Source organism: Dicentrarchus labrax, unplaced genomic scaffold (assembly GCF_905237075.1).
Source record: "Dicentrarchus labrax unplaced genomic scaffold, dlabrax2021, whole genome shotgun sequence".
Taxonomy (NCBI): domain Eukaryota; kingdom Metazoa; phylum Chordata; class Actinopteri; family Moronidae; genus Dicentrarchus; species Dicentrarchus labrax.
The window spans coordinates 24594860-24614273 of NW_026136710.1; the positions used below are offsets into that span (position 1 = coordinate 24594860).

Genomic DNA, 19414 nt, shown 5'->3' on the forward strand with positions numbered 1-19414 from the left:
TTTCTTTCTTAGTTTATTCCTTCCTTCCTTCCTTCTTACTTTATTCCTTCCTTCTTTCTTTGTTTTTTCCTTCCTTCCTTCTTTCCTCCCTTCCTTCTTTCTTTTTTATTCCTTCCTTCCTTCCTTCCTTCTTTCTTTGTTTATTCCTTTCTCGCTTCCTTCCAATCACATACATGCACACTGTGATGTAAGTTTTCCTTTCATCCTCCCTCAGGTGACCCAGCAGAGACAGACTACACAGCGGTGGGCTGTGCTGTTACTACAATCTCCTCCAACCTGACAGAGATGTCGAAGGGAGTTAAACTACTGGCAGCGCTCATGGATGACGAAGGAGGAAATGGGCAACAGCTGCTGGGAGCTGCCAAGAACCTGGCCTGTGCCGTCTCTGACATGCTGAAGACCGCCCAGCCTGCAAACACCGAGGTACACAGCCAAACTGCAAGGGAGATGTAAATATGTCATGTTTTTTTATTTTGTGTCTATAATATTTTTTGTCTCTAGCCTCGTCAGAACCTGCTGCAAGCTGCAGGAAATGTGGGCCAGGCCAGTGGAGAGTTGCTGTCTCACATTGGAGAGACTGACACTGATCCACAGTTCCAGGTATGTCCATCTTAACTTTGGTTAAAGTAGTGTTGTTTTTATTTTCACAATTGCTTTGATGGTACTTAATAATTGCTGTGTAGCACTACAAAGAATATAATTTATGTGTGACGTAGAGAAAGTATGTCATGTAACTGGTTAGATTTACAGTGAAGTTGTGATGATTAGACAAAATTGCGAGGTATACTCAAAATTCACCGTGAGTGATCAAATTTGCATTAATTGTTGTGACTGAAACTTCGCAACTTCCTGGAGGGCTTGATTTGTAATTGACTTTCAAGAGCTATCCAAGATGACTTTTAAGCTTAACCTACCAAGAATTTTCTTGTAATGGAAGTATATTAAAGAAAAGTGCTTGAAATGAATAAAATAAACTACAGCTATTCATAATGTATGCATGAATAAAGCCCTTATTTTTCATCCATTTAATTTATTCAAATGGATTTTGAAGTGCCACATTGAGCACATGAACAATTGTCAAGTAAAATAAACATTAACAATACAACTTCCTAATATATACATTACTGCCTGAGGAACTTTCCCCTGAAGCTAGATTCTCAGGTAGTTCTTATACCTGAAAGAATGAGAAAGTTAATATAAGAAAACATATAAGGACAAGTGTCTCTGTCTGTGTTATAAAACTGTGTCCTGTGTTTCCTTTGTTTCGTGTCTACATTCGAAAGTGTCTAGGTAAAGGATCTTTCAGGGGTGCCAGATGGAGGGTGTCCTCTTATTGTCAAATGATGGTAACAAATGTGTCCTTAAGACAAACGCATCATTCTTAAAGGCCAATCAAAACAATTTGATTGTTAGTCAGCAAGGTGGTAGTAAGTAATCCATTCCAGCAAAATTATAATTCAATCTATCAATCATAATCCAGTTGCTATCAGATGTGTCCCCAGTGGGGACGGGGGTAATGGGAATCATCTGTAATCACCCATACAAAATGTATCATATACAGTATGTCTCAACAGGCCCCAGTGTCTGGAGTTGCTGTTGTGTATACCTGCATTCTAATAGATCACATCAGTCAGTCTCATAGCATTGATTGATGCTGATGATTGTACTGTAAAAAGTTCTGTGTGTAACATATTTACATAAATAAATTATCCTCAAGTTAAAGTGTTTATCTTAATCAACATCTTAATACAACACTCAGATGCCCATTTTTAGTTGATTGTTGCTGTAATCATTCCCTTTCTATATACTGGCCATGAAGTGACCATCCTTCACACAACTACACTGTGAAGGGCTGTCCTTCTGCTGTGAACTTCTGTTTCTGTTTTGAAGTTTTAGGAATAGCTTTGCTAAAACAACACACCTGTTTCAGATTTTTAGAGGCATTATTGGGACAACCTGTTCCTTTTTAATGTATAAAATACTACTTTTTTGCCATCCTTTCATACAAAATAACATCTATTTGTAAAGAGGACAACCTACAACCTGAAACCATGAAAGACTGACAATATAGAACAATGTCCTCAGTCAGGTTTTGTGGCAGGAAACTCCAAACTTTTGATACTTATAGTTATTGTTATTTGTGTGGACAGCCCATAAGACATGCAGTGATCTTTGTTGGTCAAATCAGTTGGTAATTTGTCTTTAGTTGGAAATGACTACCAGTATCTTACTATCTCTTCACGGCTGCTCAGCAAAGGAACAGTCTGAAGTGAAATTACACACTTAAAAGACTGAAACTTTGCAAGACTTTTTCTTTTTCCTTCTTACTTCACTTCTCTGCCATTTCACTGGATTTATTGTTTTCAAATTATGTTTTGTGAGTAATTTCATAAATCTATGTAATTTCAAGCAATCATTTTGTTTTACAACACATTCTCATTAGTCACTGTCCTTCCTTTATGCATGATCAAAGAGAGGTCAGTAATGCTAACGGCTGTGTGTGTTTGCTGTTGACAGGACATGCTGATGCAGCTGGCTAAGGCTGTGGCTAACGCTGCAGCAGCTCTGGTGCTCAGAGCTAAAAATGTGGCCCAGAAGACAGAGGACTCAGCACAGCAGAACCGCGTCATCGCTGCAGCCACTCAGTGTGCTCTCTCCACATCTCAGCTGGTGGCCTGCACCAGGGTGAGTAGACTACCTGAGAGACATCTACTCAGAGCTGGACAGTGATCGTAGTATTTTCCATCTTAAGGCTGAAGAGAACAGTTTTGTTGCAGGAAGTTCAGAACTTTCCTGTTGTATGTGAATGTATCTTATCACTTGTCAAGGTGGTGGCTCCAACCATCAGCTCCCCAGTGTGCCAGGAGCAGCTCATTGAGGCAGGCAAACTGGTGGCCAAGTCAGTAGAAGGCTGTGTGGAGGCATCACAGGGGGCCACCAATGATGAGGGCCTCCTGAAACAGGTGGGTGTTGCTGCAACAGGTGTCACTCAGGCCCTCAATGAGCTGCTTCAACATATCAAACAATATGCCAGTGGAGGCCATCCTATTGGACGCCACGGAGAAGCCACAGACCGCATTCTGGATGTCACAGAGAACATCTTCAGCTCAATGGGAGATGCTGGTAGGTGAAAGGCTAACACTAGTTGTTGTTTTTTTCGATTTCTATAAAATGTGTTGTGGATATTCATGGTCTGCAGAGGATGAACCATGGATGTATTGCATTTATAATAGAATGACATATATAAATAACTTTAAATATTGTTTTATTTTGTTTGTATTTATTTTATATTATTTATATATACATCCATACATGCATGTATACAGCCAGAAAATCATTCTACATTGCATTTTTTGAATTTGCATCTGGGAGAATGTAAACAGCCGTAAGATAGTGATGATAATATTGATTCATCTTCACATAAAAATAGTGTCCATCCAGTTTGACTGTGTTTAAGCACCAAGCATCATCACTGTAGACACTCCTCTTGTCCTGCGCTCTGTTGGCTCGGAACATGGTCCACCCGTTGAGAAAGATGTAGGCTCAACTGTCTCCAATTTGGATTTGAAATGTTCTTTTTTCTTCCTTTTCCTCTGGTGTAACCCACCAGGTGAGATGGTTCGTCAGGCTCGTATCCTTGCCCAAGCCACGTCTGATCTGGTCAACGCCATCAAGATGGATGCAGAGGGCGAGTCAGACCTGGAGAACTCACGCAAACTGCTATCAGCCGCCAAGCTGCTGGCTGATGCCACCGCAAAGATGGTGGAGGCTGCCAAGGTCTACCTTTTGTCTTTCTATTTCTTATGTCTGTTTAACACTCTCCTGTACAGCACTTTGGTCAACTTTGGTTGTTTTAAAGTGCTTAACAAATAAAGTTGGATTGGATTGGATTGAATGAACAGGCTTCTTCATTTCAGTGTTAGACTGTTAATTTAATGTATGATGAGCTGTGTGCGTTTCACCCCAGGGTGCAGCAGCAAACCCTGACAGTGAGGAGCAGCAGCAGAAGTTGCGAGAGGCAGCTGAAGGCCTCCGCATGGCCACCAATGCTGCTGCACAGAATGCCATTAAGAAACGTCTGGTCAACAAGCTAGAGGTAAAACAAACTACAGGAAAGTCTTTTTTATTTGTTGCTTTTCATATGCAAGCAGTGTTTGAAGCTGATACATGTCTGTTTCCCGAAAGAATGCAGCCAAACAGGCAGCAGCAGCAGCCACTCAGACCATAGCTGCTGCCCAGCATGCTGCCTCCTCCAACAGGAACCAGGCTGCCCAGCAGCAGCTCGTCCAGAGCTGCAAGGTATAACATACTCACTGCCTTCTTCATCCTGTTCATCTCAGCACACTGCACAGACGGCCCTTCAGTCTTCAAAGTATCTCACTCCCTACATATTCCCCTTTCATATCTTTTGTTTGTAAGTCCAGATGACAAAAAGTCATCCAGTTCATATTCAAAAACATAGAATACAAAGCAAAGGATTAAATGGCATTCTGACGGTTTTGGTTATTTTGGTTTTTGTTTCTTGTGACATTTTTTAATGTGAGCTAATAGTCATATGTGTGTTGTGTCATCAGGTGGTGGCAGAGCAGATCCCTCAGCTGGTTCAGGGAGTCAGAGGCAGCCAGTCTCAGCCTGACAGCCCCAGTGCTCAGCTTGCCCTCATCAGTGCCAGCCAGAACTTCCTGCAGGTGACTGTTCCACCACCAGCTTCATTCACTCAGTCAACAGCAGCAACTCATTTCGATTTTTCCAATAGAGCACAACTGTATATAGTAGTACAGTAACAGGGCAGCAGACTTCTAACAGTATAGTAGTGTAGTATACAAATATGTATTTTAAGATACTGTTTTGTGGTTACACAGGTTATGTGATCTGTTCTGATACTGCATTGCCAAACAACAATAATGCAACGATGAAATGTCAAAATGCAGACATGATATCTACCGTGATGGATTGCCCAACTCAAGCAAGCCTCAAGTCTCTGCAAGTTCATTTTTATGGTGTCCCTTAATTAACTGAAATAAGTATCTGGGTAGTCACCTGAAACGGCACATTCAAAAATCATAAACAACAACATGCTTGGGAAAATGGTCAACTATATGAAACAATGGCTAGATTACCATTAAATTCAATTTAGATGTTACATTACATCATATTGTAGAGTATTTAAATTCCATCTCAATTCTGGAGGTTCTTGACTCAGGTACAGTAATACTTCATACTCTCACATAACCATAAATATGTATTAACTACCCACACAACTAGTAACTGCTAAACATATCAAATTTGTGAATAAATGCAACCATGAACAAATTCAATGAATACAGTGAAGAACAATGCGTGAATGAAGCCAATTCACCTGGGTCACAAGGTCAGAGGGTCAAGAGCCAAAAAGTCAAAGGAAACTAAACCATGGAGCTTTGAGCTCCCGCTTGTTTTGTAGTGTTCTGTAAAGAGGGACAATGGTGTCTGATATCAACAGCACAAAACTTCACCCCTCCCACCCCAAATCCTTTTTTGCTGTAATTTCTCTCCTAAAAATGAGTTTACCACATGTATAATGCTTCCATGTTTAAAAGATTTGGTCTCCTCAGTTGCTGAAAGTTACCAAACACCTTAAATGAATAAACAGGGCATCATATACTGAGTAATAAGTGAGAACTAGACAGTGTTAACCCAGGTCATAAATGGCAACCATATACAGATACAGACATGGCTTATTAGCCCTTAAAAGGGTTTGTGTTAGGTCAGGGCCATGCACAACCTGTAAAAGCAGGTTGCACCAATTCGCTCTCAGTATTCTGTTGTTCATCTTCTGTGAGTTCCTTGACCCAAAAGTGTTATGGTCAAACATTTTTTTTGATGACACCCCTGACTTTCATCATGTAGAGAAACTTGATGTTCACAAGGGTGCTGGGGGTGGCTGTGGCTCTGGAGATAGAGCGGGTCATCCACTAATCCGAAGGCTGGCACTTTGATCCCCGGCTCCTCCCGTTGCATGACAAAGTGTCTTGAGCAAGATACTGAACCCCAAATTGATCTCAATGCTATGCTATTGATGTGTGAATCTGTATGAACACAACTGGGTGTGAATGTGGCCTGTAGTGTACAGCACTTTGAGTGGTTGGAACTCGCAATACAAATACAGTCCATTTACCATTTAAGCCCCTTTTGATTTTAATGACTCTTTGACTATACCTGTAATCCCACATTTAGGCCAAATATAAGATGTTTGAGACCCATTCTTGGTTTAGCTCTCTTGCTAAAGCATCCACCCTCATATAGTGGAGTTAATCTTGTTTAAATGAAACCCAGTGCTACCAGTCTGTCTCTTCCTCTCCTCTACCAGCCTGGTGCTAAGATGGTTACAGCCTCCAAGGCCACAGTTCCCACCATCAGTGACCAGGCTTCAGCCATGCAGCTTAGCCAGTGTGCTAAGAACCTGGCCAGTGCTTTGGCTGAGCTCCGCACTGCCTCACAGAAGGTACTACCCATCAACATTCTTTATTATACTGTCTTTATGACTCACCAACAGTCACTAACACAGTCACAGAACCTTACCTTACCTTTACTTGTAACAACACATTGTGTATGTGTGTGTGTGTGTCCGTGCAGGCTCAGGAAGCGTGCGGCCCATTGGAGATAGACAACGCTCTGTCAATGGTGAGAGATCTGGAGAAAGACATGAAGGAGGCCAAGAGTTCAGCTGAGGAGGGCAAACTCAAACCCCTGCCAGGAGAGACGGTGAAACGCACACATACAGCACAATTTTTATTCCTTATCAGGTTGCACCAAATCATGAAATGGACACTGGCAGCAGAATAAGCCTCATTTTACAGATTACCAAATAGACACATTGAAGAAATGTATATAGAACAGTATGAATAACAGGGTTTTTTCTGTGTTCAGCTTGAGAAATGCTCCCAGGATCTGGGTACCAGCACCAAGGCCGTGAGCTCAGCCATTGCCCAGCTGCTGAGTGAGGCCACCCAGGGGAATGAGAACTACACAGGTGGGTTAAACATTAACATGCCTAGACAAGAGACAACGGAGAATTAAATGTCACTCTTCTGTTTTGATCATCACGTCACATCCAGAAATGTTTACAATATACCAGTCTGAGTTTGCTTTGACTGTAGAGTGCATAATTAGAAATGGACGTAGTCTCTGTGACGTCACCCATAGGTGTCCGAAGAGCTGTTGTTAAGCTCAGTGTGGTCAGCTCTGGCCATCGCCATCTTGGTAGTCCAGACTCCGCAGACTCCCAGCGAATCCAAAACTGAGCAAATCGGTGGAGTGCTGAAAACAACCGCCTGTAACGGCACCCACCAGTCACTCCAGCAACGGCCTTAATTATGCATCACTTTAAGCCTTTATATAATTTAAATGTACAGTTGTCATGAACGGGGAAATTAGCTGTAGAGACCAAAAGCACTTTTTGTTTCACCCTGTAAACATGTTTATTTTGCTGTAAAGTTGGGCCTTTTTAATATGGGGTCTTATGGAGACTGGCCCACTTTTGGAGCCAGCCTCAAGTTCATTTGCAGCCACTTGGTGTTGCAATTGATATGTAAAGGTAGCTATAAACTACTGCAACCAAAATGTTAGAAATTAAAAGTGTAACAATAAAAAATATTTTTTAGCACCTGTTTAATAAACCAGACTGCTTGTGCCAGGTTGTACATAATCAAAGAAATTGTATGAATAAATTCAGACAACATACATAATATAACTATGTTCATATATATTTTTGTAAACTTCTAATTATCAAATAGTTTATTTCAGGTCACTTTTTATTTTCATTCATTTATTTCAAAATGTCTTAAGTCTGTTTTTACTTATGTAAAGTGCTGTGCAGTGTAAACAGTGCTGGATATGTGATTGGTTGTTGCTTTGGTCTGAATGAGCCATCTCTGGACTCAAATTGCTGCCATAACTTTTAGAAGCAGAATGAATTATGAGATTTAATAATGTGTTGTATGATGTGTTTTGTCAGGATTTATCCATATGGTTATTTGTTTCATAATGTGTTTTATTTATTTATTTGTTGTTCATTTTTATCAATTTCGGTCACCATAGTAGTGCTTGCATTCATGTGGTATTCATCAAGTTCCTCTCCTCTTTCCTGTTGGATCCAGGCATGGCAGCCAGAGACGTAGCCCAGGCTCTGAAGTCTTTGGCCTCAGCTGCCAGAGGAGTTGCTGCCACCACAGGCGACTCATCAGCGCGTAACGCCATGCTGGATTGTGCCGGTGACGTCATGGATAAGTCCGCCAACCTGATCGAAGAAACCAAGAGGGCCATTGCCAAGCCAGGCGATGCAGAGAGTCAGCAGAGGCTGGCCCAGGTCAGACACAGACTGAGGGACAGGGAGGGAAAGATACTAGTTTCTTCTTCACTGATAGTTCCATTATATTTCATGTAGTACTACAGTAAATAGAGTACTGTGTCTAACTGGTAAGCTAACTACTGTTTAGCTGATGAGCTAACCTGTGCTGTAGATGAAAGGATTAGTTTTGGCAAGTAGTCACATGAACGGTTGGTGAAATGAAACTGTTAGCTGGCTAGTGATAAGACAATGACTTAGTCATGATGAAAATGAATTTGCAGAGACATGAAATGTAACTGACTAGGGTAATTGTGTGTGTGTGTGTGTGTGTGTGTCTCTGTATGTCTGTGTGTGTCTGTGTGTGTAGGTGGCTAAGGCAGTGTCTCAGGCCCTGAACAGGTGTGTGAACTGTCTTCCTGGCCAAAGGGATGTGGACAATGCTATCCGCACTGTGGGTGAAGCCAGCAAGACACTCCTAGCGGATTCTGTAAGTGAAATAGATATGGGTTAGGGTTTCTGATCTATCAACAGAGTTGGGGTGAATGTTGTTGCTCCAAGTCTGCAGAATGTGTACATACGCAACTGTTCTTGCTAACACACAACAACTTTTATTGGTGATGACATGTCGATGTTGTGTTTTCATCTTGTTCCGCTTCCCCAAGTGGCCAAAAAAAAGAAAACTAAAGTTGCTTTGAATTTCATTTCCATACATGGTTAAAATTTAAAAAAATATATAGCTTTCAACCTCCACATACTGACATTTCTATCACAACTGTAAAAGACATCTTTAGACATGGACTAGTAATATTCATACTCATAATAGTAACAGTAGTTTGTATAGAAATTGACTGAATCATTAACAGCGCAAACAATTTCTAAATTTTGAAAATCTTTTCTTTATTATTTCTTTAAAAACATAAATGGAAAGGCTGTATGTTTCATACAAACATGCATTATTACTTCTGAGAACAATTTGCAAGTTTTTATTTCAATTTTTCAGATGCTGCCATGTTGCTTTTTGCTCATTTTTCTCCTCTTTCCTCTGTAGTTCCCATCCAGTGGAAGAAGCTTCCAGGAGGTTCAGGCTCAGCTCAACGAGGTGGCGGCTGGTCTGAACCAGTCAGCCAACGAGGTGGTTCAGGCGTCCAGAGGGACTACCCAGGACCTGGCCAGGGCCACCAGCAAGTTTGGACAGGACTTCAGCAACTTCCTAGAGGCTGGCGTTGACATGGCCGGAACATCCCAGGTCAGTATGAGAGAATACTCATACATAAGTGATGCTGGCTGTGGCTGGAGATCAAACAGGATTTCAACTTTCAACCAAAGGGAGAAGTGAAACACTGCTTTTGAACTAGAACTGCAGTGACCCCTCTGATCCACTCAGCATCAAATCAAATCAAAGCTAACTTATCCTTAGCAGCTTCAAAACAAATCAAAGAAAACCTGTATAAATAGGAATTTAGGTGACAAGTGAATGAACTCACTACTTCATGATCAGTTTTGTATATATTTGCCCGTATATGTGCTTACAGATATTCAGTGTTGTCTTTTTCTCAACTATCAAAATTTAGGCTCTTACTGAAGATGTAAATCTTTATAAACTGCTGACAAATGTATAGTTTAATTTAGGTGAAAGGCTCAGTAATTTCTTAAAACAGCTGGGCACTGTAGTCTTTGGCAAACATTACTCAAACAGGAGATTTGGGGACTACTTTCAGCAGCGGATTGGTGCTCTAGTGAATATTTGGGGCAGCAGGGCGGTGTATGAGGGATTTAGTCAAAGTGTATGTTATTGGTAATGAAGGAACATGCCATGTTATCAGGATAAGTGGTCATGAGTCAGTTTGAGGCATAATCAAGTTATTTGGGTAAGCAGTTGTTATAACTGTAAAGTTTCTTAAATTCTCTACATACCTTCCTCCTCCTCTCTTCTAGTCTAAAGAAGATCAGACACAGGTGGTGTCCAACTTAAAAACAATCTCCATGTCATCCAGCAAGCTGCTGCTGGCAGCCAAAGCCCTTTCCACCGATCCCAGCTCCCCCAACCTCAAGAACCAGCTAGCAGCTGCAGCTCGGTAACAAACATGTCCCTCGCTCTCTTTTTTTTACCGCCTAGCTGTCTTTACTGTCTTTTACATCTCTGAACCTTTGCGTTCACAGGGCAGTTACAGACAGTATCAACCAGATCATCACCATGTGCACTCAGCAGGCTCCAGGTCAGAAGGAGTGTGACAATGCTCTCAGAGAGCTGGAGGTAACAACCATCATGCAACCATACATGATGTTTTTTTCTTGAGCAGGCAGCTTATTGGGACTGGTTTAGTCAATGATTGATCCTGTCATGTCAGCAGAGAAAATTACTTTTAAATCACTGATAATAAAGAAAATTATAAAACTGTAATGCGACATTCAGCTGAAGGTGTGTAGGTACAGTATGTGAATGTTGCTTCTGTGTGCAGTCGGTGAAGGGGATGCTGGAGAACCCAACAGAAGCAGTCACTGAGCTGTCGTACTTTGACTGCATCGACAGTGTCATGGAGAACTCAAAGGTAGAACATACAGCTTTTCTACCTTCCCATCATTTATTTCCCATGCCGTTTTTCTTTGTCTTTGTGAAAGGTGTGTTGTTGAAAAGCAACAACAGTTTACTTTCTCTTACAATAGACGCAGCTTCACTTCCTTACAATGTACATTTATTTTCAAGAGGAAGGGCTGTCCTTCTGTACCGAAGATGCTGAAGTTACATAACACTTTATTTTATGAGTCCTTTATTTTCTAATAACGTGGCTCAGAGGCAGAGCGGGTCGTTCCTTAATCGGGAGGTTCTGGGTTCGATCCCCGGCTCCTGGTGCCACATGTCGAAGTATCCTTGAGCAAGATACTGAACCCAAAATTGCTCCCGGTGTGTATGAATGTATGAATGTTAGTGTCTGTTTGATGGCTTTGCCATCACTGAGTGAGTGAATGTGTGTGAAATGTGGCACGTAGTGTAAAAGCGCTTTGAGTGGTCGGAAGACTAGAAAGGCGCTATACAAGTACAGGTCCATTTACCATTTTAAATACTGTGTGCTATGACACAATTCAGTCATTACCAATACAGTATTGAGGTTTGATACCCATAACTTACGTTTTAAGTCTGTTATCTGTGGTTGTGCATTATTCAGTGATTACTTTTCTGTTGAGTTTGCATTTGCTCAGTGGTGGCGGCTGTGGCTCAGAGGTAGAGCGGGTTGTCCACTTATATGAAATTGTGGTGTCCTGTTGACAGGTCCTTGGTGAGTCCATGGCTGGCATCTCCCACAATGCCAAGAACTCCAACCTACCAGAGTTTGGTGATTCAGTCAGTGCTGGCTCCAAAGCCCTGTGTGGTCTTACTGAAGCAGCTGCACAGGTAAAAATTACTGAATGTTACTTTAATATTGCATTGGTCTGAGACTATTTAGAGACATCAACCCAGAGACATATTGAGTAGGCTGGCAAAGTGAGTGTTTTGGTTGTGTTTGTAAGACATGCTTTTGTAATGCTTACAATGTAACTGATCAGTGATCTGTTGTTCACAGCGGCTATGTATGTAGAGCAAGGCATGCAGTGTATACAAGTACAGTCCATTTACCATTTACCATTTGATGTCCCTAGGCTGCCTATCTGGTGGGAGTATCAGACCCCAACAGTACAGCAGGTCAGAAAGGCCTTGTGGACCCCGCTCAGTTTGCCCGGGCTAATCAGTCAATTCAGATGGCCTGCCAGAACCTGGTGGACCCAGCCTGCACCCAATCTCAGGTATGTGCTGACCTCTCTGCAACATCACACTAAAGATCAGTTTTATCATCAGTTTTCTATGTCTTGATTAGTCTTAATGTGGTTGATAACATCCTCAATTCACCTCTGTGCACTGTTTCTCTGCTCAGGTGCTCTCTGCTGCCACCATTGTGGCGAAACACACCTCTGCATTGTGTAACGCCTGCCGTCTGGCCTCCTCCAAAACTCCAAACCCTGTTGCCAAGAGGCAGTTTGTCCAGTCAGCCAAAGAGGTGGCCAACACCACTGCCAACCTGGTCAAGTCCATAAAGGTTTGAAGTACAGGTCCTTTCAAACTTATCATCAATTAAGGGCGAAATGCACCTTTCAGAAAAAAAATTGTTAATAGTCATACCAGTAGCTAAGTGAACTGCAGTCAACATCCTGTTGCTCGTGGTCTGTACACAGTTCGTAGGCACGAGCAAGCATCCTCGGCATTAGCCACAGCGACATACACTAGGCTGAACACTTGAAATCAACCCCTTTAGCCAACACCACGAAGCTACCAACACCAGACCCACAAGACACAGCCAGCCGGACAACCCCAGCTTAGCTTAGCTACAGTTACCTAGTTGGACGCCCCTGCCTCGCATCACTCTCGGCTAGTAGAAAGTACCATGTACCATTACATCATCTATTTTTTGCTAGTGATGACATTAGCAAGCAAACAAGCTAAGGTTAGCCAGCCAGCTGCAATGCCAGCCAACAAATGAACCAATGGATACAATCTGTGTAATCGTGGATACAATGCCCTGTTCCCTGTGCAGGCTTTGGATGGAGCCTTTAACCAGGAGAACAGAGAGAAGTGTAAGGCTGCCACTGGTCCTCTGATAGAAGCTGTTGACAACCTGACTGCCTTCGCCTCCAACCCAGAGTTCGCCAGCATTCCTGCTCAGATCAGCCCTGAGGTAGGCCCTCACCTAAACAGGTTCAATCAGAAATTCATTGAAAGCATCATCTGACAATGATATTTAACTCTCTGCTCTTATGTTTAATAATTCAGTTGGGTCAGTAAGAGGAAGCACTATTAAGGGTGTATACCTGGAGGTCACCAATTACATTAAGAAACTGTTATGCTCATTTCCACTTACCTTCCTCAGGGTCATGCAGCCATGGAGCCCATTGTGGCTGCAGCAAAGATGATGCTTGAGAGCTCGACCGGCCTGATCCAGACTGCCCGCTCTCTGGCTGTAAACCCCAAAGACCCCCCCAAATGGTCAGTGCTGGCTGGACACTCCAGGACTGTGTCTGACTCCATCAAGAAACTTATCACCAACATGAGGTAAACTCTACTGCTGCGACTACTACTGACTACTGCCCCCCACTTTCTATGACGGATGCAGGGCTCATCTCCTACACTGACATAGATTAATTGGTACTTCCACATTTAGCACAGCCCATTCCAGCACCACATTTATTGTGTCTTTTCTAGCTCTGTTAGCAGGGATGCAGGAAGATGATCTGGGTGCTGAGAGAAACCCACTCTATTGACCTGACCCACATTAAAAAGCATTTAACTGGCGTAACATCGGATAAGTTTGAAATATTGCAGGGAATAATGGAACAAGAAGAAGCAGCCACAGTGAGCTGTTAGAGGAAGAGCTGCAGGCGAAAGCTTGCACACCTCCTACTACTCATGCCGCATCTATCATAAAATCAGATCACTCCTATAATGATGAAATAAAAAATGTTAACTATCACTCCTCGGTGAGCCATCAAACAACATTTCCACCTTCCAAATTCTGGACCGTTTGAGTTTTTATTTTAACCTGACCAGTTGGAAAATTTAAACAATGTCAAGAAGTGGACCTTAAGGTGTGAACCCACCATTAACTCCTAGTTGCTATTGCTAATATATAATAAATACTAAGATTGATATATCTGGATTGATATATTGAAGCGGAAACACCAATTTATATCATCATCTTTTTTTTGAGTGGAAATATAGGCAGATCCCATATGCAAACAATGCTGTTATGAGACAATAAATGTCTGGATGAATTAGCAAAAACACTTTCACATCTTATTTTAGTTGCGTTTTGTGAGTTTAAATGTAATTGATTGTGTTAATGGGCGTATATGATATTGTCTCATATCAATCACAACCCCCTGTATCGAATCAAATTGAATCAAAATTATATTGTGGGAGACTTTGTGATATCTGCAAATATCGTATTGTTGTCCAAAGAATCAATATAATATTGTATTGTAATGAAACTCGTGATTTATGCCTCTATTAATTACAAGTAAAAAGGCACATTCCTGATTGGTTCACACAGTCTGCCATTTACATTTCATTTTACATTTGGGAACAGCTGTGTCCCAAGTGGGTGTCTCAAAGTGCCCAACTGCTTGAGTAATGGCTTATTACAGCCACTAATCACTGTATCCATCTCCTGTCTGTGTGCAGAGAAAAGGCTCCTGGCCAGAGAGAATGTGATGATGCTATTGAGGTGCTGAATGGCTGCATCCGAGAGGTTGATCAGGCCTCTCTGGCTGCCATAAGTCAGCAGCTAACCCCCCGAGAGGACATCTCCATGGAGGTAAACTCACACACACACACACACACACATGCTTGTGAGACAGCTCTGTTCTGTAAAAAGGTTAAAAAGTCAGAAACCTCCTGTGTTAAGTAGTAAGTACACAGAAAGTTCTGAAGGTTCACTTGCTAGCTTTCTCCAATGCTCTCGGTGTTCCACACCATTCTTCAGCAAATGGAATTTCCTCTAGTATCAATATTATTTTGTTACATATGTAGTTACCCAGTGAAAATTACCATTTAATCAGAATCAGAAATACTTTATTGATCCCCAGGGGGAAATTTGTTACAGTTGTTCTACTCACACAACGTTAAAGAAATAGTACTTACAACATCGAACACAATATATAGAAAAAGTAAAAATAAAAATGGAAAATAGAAATATAATAAGAGCCTTAGAGATATAATAAGATAATAATAAGAGCCTATATACAAAGTAAATGTAAATCTAAACATATTCTACAGTATTGCTGACAGAATTTAAATAAATAGTAATGAGTTTTAAGATTGTGGAGTTGCAGAATCATGACATGACATGAATCTTGGACAGTATCCTGACACTGCTGTCAAAGAGTCTAGCTCCAATCACACAACGTCACTGGGTGCGGATCAGGTTATTGAGTCTGTAAGCATCTGTTACCCTCAACCTGCTGCCCCAGCAGCGAACAGGATAGCACTGGCCACCACTGACTCATAAAATCCTCCACAGTGTCTACACTGACCCCCTGGATGGAAACGGGGGTCAATTAAACTCTGCAGAGTCATCAGAAAACTTCTGAAGATGACTGGACTCTGTGTGGTAGTTAAAGTCCGTGGTGTAAAAGGTGAAGAGGAATGTAGAGAGGACAGTTCCCTGCAGGGCCCTGGTGTTGTTAACCTAGTCAAGTAAAAGTACAAAAGCAGTTGGCTAAAACAAGAGAGTCATGTAGCTGTGTTTCCACCACAGAAACTGCTGATTTCAGAGTTTAATTGTTGAACCTTTCTGCTGAACGACCAAATCTGATTGGACTGACAAAACTCTGAGTCGGGTACTAAAGAAGTGTATTCAGGCAGTGAATAATGTAATTGTGCCTGTAAGACTACTGTGAGTTAAGGTGTATTAATTGATGTGTGTGTATATGTTGCAGACTCTCCATGAGCAGATGGCTGCCTCTGTCCATGAGATCAGTAATTTGATTGATCCTGTAGCTGTGGCTGCTCGCTCTGAGGCCTCCCAGCTGGGACACAAGGTAAAACACAGCTGAGTGTTGTATGAATGTTGACTAGATGTGGTCCATCTAATGTCTGACTGCAGTAGAGCTACACTGACATTGGTTAAACCTGTTCTAATCTAACATGTTTCTTTTATTTCAGAATCTGTTTTGAATTTGTGTATAATTTATACTCCACACACTTGAACAGGTATCTCAGATGGCCAGCTACTTTGAGCCCCTGATCATGGCAGCCATTGGCACAGCGTCCAAGATCCTCAGCAGCCAACAGCAGATGGCTGTCTTAGACCAGACCAAAACCCTGACAGAGTCAGCCCTGCAGATGCTCTACACTGCTAAGGAGGCTGGAGGAAACCCCAAGGTACTGACACTGGCACAGAAGCTGCTATAGTAACCTGACCTTTTCATTTTGACACTGGTTTCTGGGGTTGTGTAACAAAGCGCAGGGCCAGTAATACGGTGCAGTGTAGACTGCATTATAGTTATTATCTAAAGTGTTTGCTAACCATAATAGCAGCTTCAGTTGTCAGAAAGCTCCTCAAAACAGTAAATAAAAACAGAGTTGTGATTATTAGGGACCGAGCCAGCGACCGCTGGAGGTCCCTATTGTATTTGCTATGTTTCTTCTTAGCTATTAATAGGGACCGAGCCAGCGACCGCTGGAGGTCCCTATTGTAATTGCTCGATTTCCCTATAGCGTTGTCAGGCCTGGCAAAATTTTTTATATTCTATGCAACGCTTTCGGTTTGGCCACTAGGTGGCGCTACTATCATAAAAAATCCGTTTAGGCTAATAACTTCTGCATAGTTTGGCGCACATTCAAAAACCTTATATCCACGCGTTCGGTGAATGGAGTTGAATCTCCCCACATAAGCCCCGCCCACTTTCGCCTACAATCTTTGTTGCAAGAGCGCGAAATGTCCAAAAAAGACTTTTTGGTGTTCTTCCTACACGCTTTGTCCGATTCGCACAAAATTTGTCACGTAGCACCTAATAGTAGTAGTCTAAAGAATTTTGAAATATCAAATGGTTATTTCATGGTAAATCACTGTGCGGAGACCATAATAGTTATGAATATGAAATTCACAGGGCACGTGTAGACTGGTGCCTGTAGCTCACAAACCAAAAATCATGTTTGGCGTGTTTGTAGCGCCCCCTAGAGGATTTTTAAAAAGCAGCCCTGGCGCCACGTTTCACCGATATGTACGAAACTCGGTAGGCATGTGTAACGTAGAAAAGAGACGTACAAAAAAGCCTCTTGGACCCATACCCCACACCCCCACGGGAAGTCTGCCATTTTGATTTTAATTTTCACTTTCTGCGAACTTTTCGCGTTGTATTTGAACGAACTCCTCCTAGGGAATTCATCGGATCTGCTTCAAAATTGGTCTGTACAGTATGTTGCTGATTAAAAGTTGTGCTATTTGTGCATGTACCTTAAAGGGCGTGTCCGTGGCGTGGCATCAAAGTCAGCCATTTTCGATTTTTCGTGTTGTATTTGAACGGGAATTTATCGGATCTACTTTAAAATTGGTCAGTGCAGTCAAAAAACATTGCTGATGAAAAGTTGTGCTATTTGTAACTGTACGTTGAAGGGCGTGTCCGTGGCTTTCCGTCAAAGTTGGCCATTTTGAATTCCGTGCTCATTTTCTGTGAATTTTTCGCCTTGTATTTGAACGAACTCCTCCTAGGGAATTTATCGGATCTACTTCAAAACTGGTCAGTACAGTCAAAAAATGGTGCTGATTAAAAGTTGAGCTATTTGTGACTGTACGTCAAACTGCGTGCCAGTGACGATCTCAATTAAACATCACATGTTTTACAAGAGTCCGCCCTGAACACGTCTACATGACAATATTAAGACATAGTGATGGTGGCACCTACTGGCAACAGGAAGTAAGCGCTGTGTGGCGATTTTGAGCTGATTTGCGTGAAATTTTCATGTAGTGGTCCGCACTTGTTACGACGGCATGTGACGCGGCCGCAGCACGCCCCAAGTTGCGTGGAGTGCAAGGTCCCGCCCAAGGCTGCTTGCAGCTTTAATTGCTATCGTAGTTTAAATTGCAATTGGTACCATAATACAAACAAGCATAATACAAAGTAATCGTGTTTCTACATCAAAAGAATAAAATAAAATGAACCAGTAGTTTGTTCAGAATGAGACCAGTTCTTCAATGTATTATTCTTAAGCCAGTCAGCCTGAGAAATGTTGAAACAAACTCATCTAACATATTGAAAAATATACACATATACACGTATGGTCAGAAAAGACATTACACTTAACATACTTCAATATTTTTCAAAAATAGCGTTATGTTTACATAAATCTCCACTTATGGTAATATGGCTGGTAAGTCACATCTGACAATGGGAAAGTTAGCTTAATGATATCCAACCATATAACCGTATAAATAATACTGTTAACAATTCAACACTGTAGCTGCTAGAGCTAAAAAATGAGCTTCAGACACAGGAGAAGCTACTTCACAGCCTGAATCCTTAAGGTCCTGATTCTGAGCTTGTAAGCTTAAAAAAATCATATGATGCTTAAATGTTTAACTTATATACATTTCAGTCAGGACCACTTTTGTCAAAATGTTCTGGGACCTCCTTGCCCTTCCATGTGCCTACATAGAAAACCTTAAGGCAGGGAGAGCACACCTCCCTGCCCTTCCATGTGCATACATGTAAAGGTTTAAGACAAGGAGAGCGGCAGCAGAGACCCCCCAGGGTACAGAACAGAGCAAGCATCAATGGCAATCAGAAAATGACATTGATTAATTAGATACAACATAAAAAGGAGGAGCTGGGGTGGAGGTGGGTGCAAAACAGCTTGTAGAGGGAGCAGCAGAGATAGGCAGGCTAAAGCAGCTTAAATAAGGCGCCATGAATGATCTTTGCCAATTTGATGCTTAAGTGAAGCAGCTGAGCTGTCAGCTGACTGTGTATGATTTCAGAATCAGAATCAGAATCAGAAATACTTTAATAATCCCTGTGGGGAAATAACTTGTAGGGGGGAGGAAAAGGGGGAGAATAGGAATAGGAACCTTAGGAGGAATCAGCTGAAAAGTATAAATTGACGTCAAGAACTGTCAATGTGAAGTTAGTAATAGTTCAAGCTATACATATGTAACAGCAAGTCTATAAAACATGGACCATGTTACCGAGTGTGGACAGGTCGCTGGAAGGATGCACTGCTGACGTGCCCATGAGCAAGCAGGGTGTCTACGGTGTTTTAAAAAGTCTAAAATCCAATAATCTGAATTTTAGTGTTTAAAATTTCTAGAAATATTTTAAGTATTAAATCTTTAAAAATGATTGGATTATTGAAGTTAATGTTACTTGCATAAATACTTGCATTTTTCAGTAACACTTTTAAATGTGTTTTGGGAAAAAAATTACAAAACCAACTCACTTTGGAACCAATTCAGATTTTCCTAAATATCTTACGTAAGATAAAAATATGTCTTAAATTGCATTCATAATGGTCCTAAAAAGTCAAAAATGTAACCTGTTGAAACCTGCAGAAACCCTGTT

General features: G+C 41.6%; 1 protein-coding gene across 1 annotated transcript in view; it reads left to right on the top strand.

Annotated features, from left to right (window-relative positions):
• Positions 1–19414, top strand: part of tln1 (talin 1) — an 87267-nt gene that overhangs the window by 38175 nt on the left and 29678 nt on the right. The window contains exons 17-41 of the mRNA XM_051412241.1: positions 215–423; positions 502–600; positions 2518–2685; positions 2829–3123; positions 3611–3777; positions 3968–4096; positions 4186–4299; positions 4575–4688; positions 6350–6484; positions 6616–6744; positions 6910–7012; positions 8139–8347; positions 8697–8816; positions 9378–9575; positions 10265–10404; positions 10490–10583; positions 10789–10878; positions 11598–11720; positions 11966–12109; positions 12238–12399; positions 12895–13035; positions 13228–13409; positions 14538–14670; positions 15794–15895; positions 16068–16238. Of these exons, the coding sequence (XP_051268201.1) occupies positions 215–423; positions 502–600; positions 2518–2685; positions 2829–3123; positions 3611–3777; positions 3968–4096; positions 4186–4299; positions 4575–4688; positions 6350–6484; positions 6616–6744; positions 6910–7012; positions 8139–8347; positions 8697–8816; positions 9378–9575; positions 10265–10404; positions 10490–10583; positions 10789–10878; positions 11598–11720; positions 11966–12109; positions 12238–12399; positions 12895–13035; positions 13228–13409; positions 14538–14670; positions 15794–15895; positions 16068–16238 (3671 nt within the window). The remainder of the gene's footprint in view (positions 1–214; positions 424–501; positions 601–2517; positions 2686–2828; positions 3124–3610; positions 3778–3967; positions 4097–4185; positions 4300–4574; positions 4689–6349; positions 6485–6615; positions 6745–6909; positions 7013–8138; positions 8348–8696; positions 8817–9377; positions 9576–10264; positions 10405–10489; positions 10584–10788; positions 10879–11597; positions 11721–11965; positions 12110–12237; positions 12400–12894; positions 13036–13227; positions 13410–14537; positions 14671–15793; positions 15896–16067; positions 16239–19414) is intronic.